Here is a 9086-nt window from a genome sequence, read left to right on the forward strand (position 1 = left end):
TCTTGTTCTGAAAAGGCTACATGTCCTACGTAAATGTAGGATATAGTTGATTCTGAAATGGCTATATATACAATCCTGAAAAGGCTATATATACAATCCTGAAAAGGCTATTTTTACACTCTGAAAATGCTATATAAACACTCCTGAAAAGGCTACGAAACGGATCTGAAAAGTCTAGATGCTAGTCCAAAAATTAATGCTTCTGAAAAGGCTATGTAATAGTTATGTAAAGGCTACATGACATAACCAACAATTTCTCAAAATTTCGGCAGAGTTTTCTCTGTTTTTTGTTAATCCAACATATACACATAGATAAGCATAACATACAAGTGCATACAATTGTAAACAATTCCAAGCAAGCTCATAAAAGTCTAAACAAGTGCATTACAAGTCCATAGAATTCATACAAGTCCATTAAAATGTCATACAAGCCCGTAGAGGCCAAATGAGTCCATTACAAGTCTATATAATTCATACGTTACATAACAAGTCCATAGAGTCCAAACCAATTCAACGTCTCCTAGTCTTACCCTTGCCTAAAGCGTCGGTGCCTGGAGTGTAACGTTGTGGAGAGCGGTGTCGCCTACGATCTTGTGGTTGTAACGGCTGTGTCGAAGGAGCCCCCTGAAGCTGTGAAGGTCCTATCTCGTCGTGATCGTAGTCGAAGCCAGCACCAAGACCTGTGGAGGGCGTTGCTGTGTTGGTACACGATGGTACATGGACGTCATGTGCAACAGTAGTCCTGCAGCCACAGCGAGCAGCAGCTCCACGTAGGCGCCTAGATAAACGCTGCATGCCAAAGACATATTAGTTTACAACATATTCATAACACGCTAAAGGCTATAAACGATGCATTTGGGCTTACCTGCAAGAAGCTGCGCATGCTGCTGTCGCCCACAGTCAAAAGTTGGCGATCAATGTCCTCTACCGACCGTCGCAATGTGTTACCCTGTACAACACAATTTGCATCACACATACAATTTATACATGTCGAGTATTAAAATCGATTAAAACTTACCACTCGATCTAATATGGGTGCCGCCTCCACTTGGGTTCCCAGTCTAGTGGACAGGTCATACTCCGTTTCTTCATCGTCAGAAGAATCAATGTCGGCGTAGTCTTCCGCTGTCCACTGCTGGCGAAGCTTACAACGAGTCGCACCCTGGTACGAAGCTTGGTACCACCTGTAATCACTGTTGTTGTGCAACTCATCGTTGGAATATACATTCTCAGCACCCGATTCCCAATCATTTATAAATATCAGATGATGTTGACGAAAGTCCGTTATCTTCTTTTGCTTCCGCCGGTCAAATCTACACACAAATCATATCATATAAAGAACACAAAGTTAAGAATGATTGATGTTATAAATTGCAAACTGGATTTATAGATTGCGAACTTACTTGTGTAGCTCCTTTGAAGTAGGAACATCTTCAACCGGCCATAGCTGGTTCCTACCAAACTGTCTCTGAACCCTGTGAGGTAGGTGCCACTCAACACACCAGAAACAGACCAAAGGACATTGCATCATATAGAGTTCATCTTCACTGCTGCATACTTCACTAAAGATCATCCCAGCATACTCAGGTGCGTTGTATGGCTGCCATGTGACCTGAAACAAAAATGAAACAATCTATGTTAAGTATAATAAAACAAATTTCATAACGATAAGATATACATGTTGAGTACTTACGCTAGAGGCAGAAAGGGTGTCAAACTCGTTAACATACTCCATGTATGCCCTCTTAGCTCTCGCAAAAGGAGCTGCCACTTGGTCCCAAATATAAGCATACGTCGGTCGAAGACGTTCATTTCCATAAATCATCCATGGCCAGGGTCTAGGCTGGAAAACACGTGGTCGACCAACTGGTATGCGAAACCTGCAAAATGAAATTTATGTTAGTAAGTAATATAGCCTTATTAAATAAAATTTTGAAGACGTCGGTCGAAGACGTACCACATCCATATCTGCAGGAGGTAGACGCAACCGCCTATAGACGAAGAGGAGGACGTACGACGGCAAGCCTCACAAAGCTGCCGGTACAAAAAAGAAAGCACAGCCGAGCCCCAACTGTAGTGTCCAACTGTATCCCAGTCGGTTAGACATGGGATGTACATCCAGGACGCGCAGTCTCCTGTGGCGTCTGGGAAGAGGACACAACCAAACATGTGCAGGATCCAAGCTCGACAATAGAACTGGACTGTAGCCTCATCAGCATCAGCAGGGCACACACCAAAAGACTGACGGAGCCATGTGATGCCTACTCCAGCAGTCCTATCAACGCCCTCAGCAGGAAGCTCTCTACCAAGAAAGGCCTCAACTCTAGCCCTCCAACCGTCAGAGTCACATTGGCCTGTCACTGCTCTGCCACCAACATCGAGTCCAAGTATCTTCTGTGTATCCTCTAATGTGACTGTCATCTCACCAAAAGGAAGATGAAAACTATGTGTCTCAGGCCGCCACCTACATAATTAAAAAAAATTAGTGTAAACGAGCTCAATGATTCAAGAATATTTTTACAAAATCCTAACAATACCTGTCCACAAGTGCAGTAATGGCCGCCGAATCAATAGTAGGCAACCCGCGTCGTAACTGGTAAGATATTACATCTAGACCTGCTCGTCTGAGGTAATTAGTGTACCTGTCGTCGAACACCATGTCTAGGAACCCATTGTATGTCCTAGAACGAAGCGTTGCTAGGTCCTACACGGAAAAATATTATATAAGCAACACCATTTGTACAACAACAAATCTACAAAAGATATTTACAATTAAATACCTGGCCTTCCGACAGAAGGCGCCCCCGGTGGCTCTCGTCGTAGAACGGGTCGAGGAGGTGGAACTGTGCCATCCTACAAAATGAAATTAATGTTAGTAAGTAATATAGCCTTATTAAATAAAATTAAGGTAGTATCATTAAACTAAAAATACAAACCTCGCTAATCTGCCAACGACAAGTGCGTGAATTATGACCAAGTCTACCGCACTTGCCACACTCATACTGCTCGGAGTCGGTAAGAAATGGTGTTCTCCTTCCCCTTCTACTCCTACCACCAACCTGATCCATAACCATCTTGTGCCTCGTCCTCTTCCTGGATCCACGCTTGGTCCAACGACTGCTTGGATCAGCGACATACTTTGGGCCATCGTACGGAGGCCACTCACCCGCGTCACGATAAGGAATAAATCTTGGACTCCAAGTCAACACTAGTTTATCAATAGTAAACTCTTGAGGTATCCTCCTCTCTAAGTCAAAGTTACGAGCTCGAGCAGCTGCGATTAGATGAGAACATGGAAAATGGTATTGCCTGGGTGCGCCACAAGTACATGACAAGTCATTAAGGACAACCACATGCTTCCTCGACTCTTGTGACTCGCCGTCAGAAGTAGTACCAGCTTGAAGGAATACCTCATATGTCCCTGACTGTATGTCGAAACAATCAACAGTGTGTGTGTTTGCCCTTTCCTTTGCCTTCTCTAGAAAGGTCTTAGGCTTTGGAGCCCATCTCTCTCCCTCATTCTGCAATCCAACTGCGTGGGTGTGTCTATCATTAAACCATGCCACAAGCTTGTAAAAGGTAAATGTCACTATAGCAGTGACCGGCATACCACGTATGCCCAACAATAATTTGTTGAATGACTCGGCCATGTTACTACACTGGAACTCATATCTCCATCCACCTAAGTCGTGAGCTCTCGTCCACTTCTCCAAATCCGGCATCAATCCATTCAACCAATCTCTACCTTCGGCATTTGTTGCGACTTTGAGCTTTTCTAACTTTTCTCTAAAGAACTTGTCTTCCAGCTGTCGACATGTCTCCTGGAAAAGCTCAAAGTTATCCTTGACACCATCCTTACGCAGAAGATTCTCAGCAAGGTGTCGAGTACACCACTTGTGATGCAAAGGAGGGTACCCATCGATCTGCTCACGGACCGCGTTGAGTATTCCCTGGTGCCGATCTGATATTACACCAACTTCCCGTCCTGGGCCAACCACATGTATCCGGACCAGTCGCAGGAACCAGCCCCAACTGTCTTTGTTCTCTTTCTCAACCAGAGCAAATGCTAGGGGAACTAGCTTGTTGTTTGCATCAACAGATATGGCAATTAGAAGAGTGCCCTGGTACTTGCCGAGAAGAAACGTGCCGTCAATTGAAAAGACAGGACGACAATGCCGGAAGGCATCCACACACTGGGGAAAGCACCAGAACGCACGGAAGAATATCTGTCTCCCATCAATCCATGCATTTGGTTTAGGGATGTACTCATAATGCATGCCTGGATTGACCGCCTTCATTGCATTTAAAAGAACAGGTAGCTGCTCGTACCCAGACTCCCAGTCCCCATATATCATCTTCCACGCACACTGCTTAGCCCTCCAAGCTTTACCATATGTTATCTTGTACCCATCAAACACATTCTCCACGATCCTCATGATTGTCCTAACCTTCATATTTGGTTCCGACTGCAGTATTCCCATAAGTCGCTTCCCAATGAGGGTTGATGTCAATTGGCGATGTTTCATCGTTAACTCATGTTCAGCACATGTGTGTGGCCCCACTACTTTTGTTATCTTCCACTTTGCGGTTATCTTTTGTATCCTAGCACAAACCCTCCATGAACAGTTATCCTTGTCGCATACAACCGTGTAACGACGTTTCTCGTACGAATGAAGTACTCTATACGGCCTCTTACGTAAGACTGCGTAATGCTGCAACCACCTCTTCAAGGCAGTTAGGTCCTTGAAGACCCTACCCTTTTCAATCATCATGCTAGGACCGGCCTCAGGAGCGTCAAGCAGCTCATCATCCCTGCCCTCTGCATTTGCCTGATGAGAAAGACTAAGATCGCTGAACTCATGCACTCTAGGATCCCGACCGTCTGGAAAAACACGTTGCAACATCTCAATGTCACTCTCTGTGAGTTCACCAACCGGGCGATCATCATCTGAATTGGCAGCCATAGCAAAGGCATATGGCTCCTCTTCATTCCTAAACTCAGGACTGTTGGAGGCAATAAAACCATCACCGAAGCAGCCACGTGCCTCGGTCTGAGGATCAACCACAAGAGTAGGAGTCTCTCCTGCAACATGTACAAGATGATGAGTCCCACGTCAAATGGAATGAGCAAAGTGCTCATGGTCCAAAATGAAGATGTCATGCCAATAAGACTTACTGCAATTGGTTTGTGCCAAAGGGATACACGCAGCTAAATCTGTCTGCAGACCATCTCCTGGCTGACTTACTGGGATCAAATTGGGGCAAGATTGAGCATCAGGAACAGTTGGCACGTCATCGATAGCACGATCAAAGTCTTCAGGGGGACGGTCTACTACAACCGGACGCACCACAACCTCCATGAGTTGCAAATGGGTCTTCATAGCCGAAGTAATATAATTATCCCAATCCAGTTGACAATCAATTGGGATGACTCGTCTTATGACATTTGGTGGATGACCGATATTAAGCACTCCGTCAACCGCAATGTCATCAGCTTCATGGTAACCTAACTTTTGTTTAGCCTTTGTAAACACATCTCTCAAGGAGGGTCTACCATCGAATAGTACCGGCACGTGTCGCATGTCTATGAACTTGGCATTTCCATACGGATCTTGTTCCACATTGCCTCCATGATACAAGCTCAAAAAATTGTCCATCTATTTGAAACACCAATTAAAAATTCAATATAAACTGTGGATGGTTATTACCTAACCACAAACCACTAATTACTACCTAAATAAGTATAAATATAACCACCACCCACTAATATACTAACCACCTTATAAAATACTCATATATAATAATTGCAAATTTTGACAGCACCTCCCCTGCACGGGGAGGATAAAAAACATGCACATTTGACTCACATTCATAATATTCAATCAAATTAGCATTTATCACAATAACTAACATTCATCACATTCAAAAAACAACAAATTATAGCACAACAATCTAACATAATTAACACAAAATGCTTACACAATAACAAAAACCATATAAAATTTACCTAGACGGTCGGGGTCGGGGTAGGGGATGGACAACGACGACGTGGGCGAGGAGCGGGCGCCGGGGCGGGGCAGCGTGTCAACGGCCGGGGGCGGGGCGCCGGGAGGGAACTGGGCTTCGCGGGGTTGGCCGGAACGGGGCGCGGCCGTGGGACGGGCGCGGGCGGCGGCGCTTGTTGGGCGGCGCGGCGGAGCTTGCGGGGCGGGCCGGCGCGGGCAGGGTCGGACAGGGGCCGTCCGGGGGCAGGGCGGGGCGGCGCGGGCGTGGCCGTCCGGGGGCGAGGCGGCGCGGGTGTGGCCGGCCGGTGGCGGGGCGGGGCGGGCGTGGCCGTCCGGGGGCGGGGCGGGGCGGGCGTGGCCGTCCGGGGGCGGGGGCGGCGCGGGCGTGGCCGGCCGGTGGCGGGGCGGGCCGGGCGTGGCCGTCCGGGGGCGGGGGCGGCGCGGGCGTGGCCGGCCGGTGGGAGGGCGCCGAGCGGCGTCGGCTCTGGCGGCGCGGGGGCAAACAAGGCGGCGCGGCGGCTGGCGAAAAGTCCCTGGGCGCAGGTCAAAATTAGGGTTTGAATTATGTTGAATATAGGGGGTCGGCGCCAAGATCTATGGCGCCGACCCCTGACACCTGTACTGTCGCCGCCAGGGGGTCGGCGCCATAGATCTTGGCGCCGACCCCTGACACCTGTACTGCCGCCGCCAGGGGGGCGGCGCCATAGATCTTGGCGCCGACCCCCTGACACGTCACGTCCAGCAAGGCATCCACGTCAGGCAGACAGGCGCCAATAATATTGGCGCCGGCACACAGAAGCTCGGCGCCAATGATGACGGCGCCGAGCTAAGGGTCCATTTTTTGAAATGAAACTGCCAGGGGCATAATTGTGGGAAAAAAACCCGAAAAGGGCCAATTTGCAAAAAAGTTGATCACTGGAACAACCTCAAGAAAGTCCTCCCTCTCTACCGTGCCATCACAACCTGTGATGTGGGAGACGACCGCAGCACCTCCTTCTGGCTTGATGCCTAGTGTGCCAGCAAAGACTTCCATCTTCCCCTCCCTCTTCGAGCATGCCCAGGACAAATCAATTAGTGTCTCTGATCTCCTTGAGCAGGGGCTTGCGTTGTCTCTACATGGTCAGCTCCCCCAGGCAGAGCAGTTTCAGACATGTCCTCCCTAGAGAATATTCCTTTAAGGATGAAATTTAGGGGACGCTGCTGCTAGAGACATTTTTACGTCCCTCCTCTGCACAACATGCCGCCGCCCTTCGCCGCCCAATTATTTCAGGCCTGTTTGGTTTCCTACCTAAGGCGCCACAATCTGCCTAACCTTAGGTGCTCGAATTGAAGAACTAAAGTTAGACAGAAAAGTTTGGCACATTGGGCGTGTTTGGTGTGGCGCCTAAGCCGCCACACCGCATGTGGCGCGGTGTGGCGGCTTAGGCGCCACACCAAACACGCCCATTGTGTCCTCTCCCACATGCCTTCCCCTAGCCTCTTTACTTCTCGCCTAGGGGCTGGAATCCCCATCGCCTGCTCCTTGTTTGTCGCCACCGCTCTCCCCTGCGCCGCACCGCCGCTGCTGCCTTCCTCTTCTTCTCTCGACCGTCCACTCGCCGCCCGCTCCACTTGGGACCTCCCTCACTTCCTGTCTTGCTCCGTAACCCGGCACCAACCCAAACCCTATGGAGCTCAGGGGTGGGCATGGGCGGAGGCACCGAGGCACAGCGAGGCATCCACCTCGGGTCTGCTGGCGCCGCAGCAACAGCAGGAAGGGCAGGGACAGTAGGTAGAGGCGAGGGTGCAAGGTGACGCTGTAGGCCTGTAGCCCAAGGAGTTGGAGGAGGGGACCACTGCGCCCCCGTTGTTGCCCGGCTCGCCGAGCTTTAGGTACTACTACCAAAAGAAGACTGCGAATGTCGATAGGATCCTGGCTAATGCCACGGACGCCGATGACCGTCTGGATTAGAGATACTTCAACTTAATTCACACACCTTTACTAGCTCTTCACTTCTATGTTTGCCGTCTCGTGAGCTCCGTTGAACCATCCTTCTCTCCTCTGCAGCGACGACGCGACAACTGAGCAATATGAGCGAAATCATGGCAACCAAGGCGCAGGACTCCAATGAGCTACATGATCCATATCCTTTATGGCATCATGCATGAGCTCTAATCACATCTAAACATTAAGCATTGCTGCTTATGCACTTGCATCTGTGGTATATAGAATATACTACATCTGCTAATTTCTGATACCTTAATTAATAATGCAGGTCTCTCAACCTAAAGAGGGAACTAGATGGCTTAGGTAAAATTAGGTTCAGTGGCTTGTTAATCGTCACTGCCGCTTGACACAACTTGTTCAGCCGCCAAAGAAGCAAATCTTCGCTGCCTCCTGCTGTCGCTTCAGATGCAAGCTCGCAACCCTGATCAGGCAACACTGTGTGGGATCTTCTACATTTTGCTATGTCTCTGCTTGTAAAAGCACACATGCATGGCTCATTCAATCATCGTTTATGACGCATCAATGCTAGCTTTGCATCATTTGATGTTGTTTTTCAACCTTGGTTAGTCCTTGTAAGCTAACCTTGTATTCGAGAAGCTGATTCTGCAAATGGTGCCAGGAGCATTGGCATAATTTGATTACCAGTACTTTTGAATTCTGCATGGCCATGTAGCAGAAATGTTTTCGTAAGATTAAGTTCATGTGCAAGTATTTTAACAATCCCCTTCCTTCTCTTCTCTCTCTGATCTTCCTCTAATGCAGAGTGAAGATACACATTTGTGAGGGAGTTCTCAGATCTTCCTTTGTGTTGAAGATGAAACTCTATGATCCATTATACACAAGAAATGCTTTGTGTTTGTGATCAGCTAGGAGTACTCAGGAATATCCTATTCCAGTGGGCAATAGGTCTGTTTGTACTTGCTAGGGAGTGGGATATTGTGATGCTCTGTTCTTTTCAGTTTTCTATTCATTTCCAGAGTGGCAAGGAAAGCCAAGGATACTTCAACTCTATTATTCGTTTAATTTAGTTAGGATAGTTACCTGTTCCCTTGTCCTGGTATTGTTGTATCTCAACCATAGGCTTTCTGTTGCAC

The 9086-nt window shown here is 48.2% G+C and overlaps 1 protein-coding gene and 1 pseudogene across 1 annotated transcript; one reads left to right on the forward strand and one right to left on the reverse strand.

The window, feature by feature from the left end:
- Nucleotides 1-510: 510 nt before the first annotated feature.
- On the reverse strand, nucleotides 511-2997 carry LOC103652448 (protein MAIN-LIKE 1-like). The gene is made up of 9 exons (XM_008678027.2): nucleotides 2937-2997; nucleotides 2781-2853; nucleotides 2538-2704; nucleotides 1958-2464; nucleotides 1694-1880; nucleotides 1404-1612; nucleotides 1019-1313; nucleotides 866-949; nucleotides 511-789 (listed from the first exon to the last, which is right to left on the reverse strand). Exons 2-9 carry the CDS (start codon nucleotides 2850-2852, stop codon nucleotides 511-513), a joined length of 1800 nt encoding a protein of 599 aa, XP_008676249.2. The 5' UTR covers nucleotide 2853; nucleotides 2937-2997.
- Nucleotides 2998-6033: 3036 nt separating this feature from the next.
- On the forward strand, nucleotides 6034-8417 carry LOC109945174 (uncharacterized; annotated as a pseudogene).
- The last annotated feature ends 669 nt before the right edge of the window (nucleotides 8418-9086 follow it).

The sequence above is a fragment of the Zea mays genome, chromosome 3 (genome assembly GCF_902167145.1).
Source record: "Zea mays cultivar B73 chromosome 3, Zm-B73-REFERENCE-NAM-5.0, whole genome shotgun sequence".
In the NCBI taxonomy this organism is placed as follows: Eukaryota; Viridiplantae; Streptophyta; class Magnoliopsida; order Poales; family Poaceae; genus Zea; species Zea mays.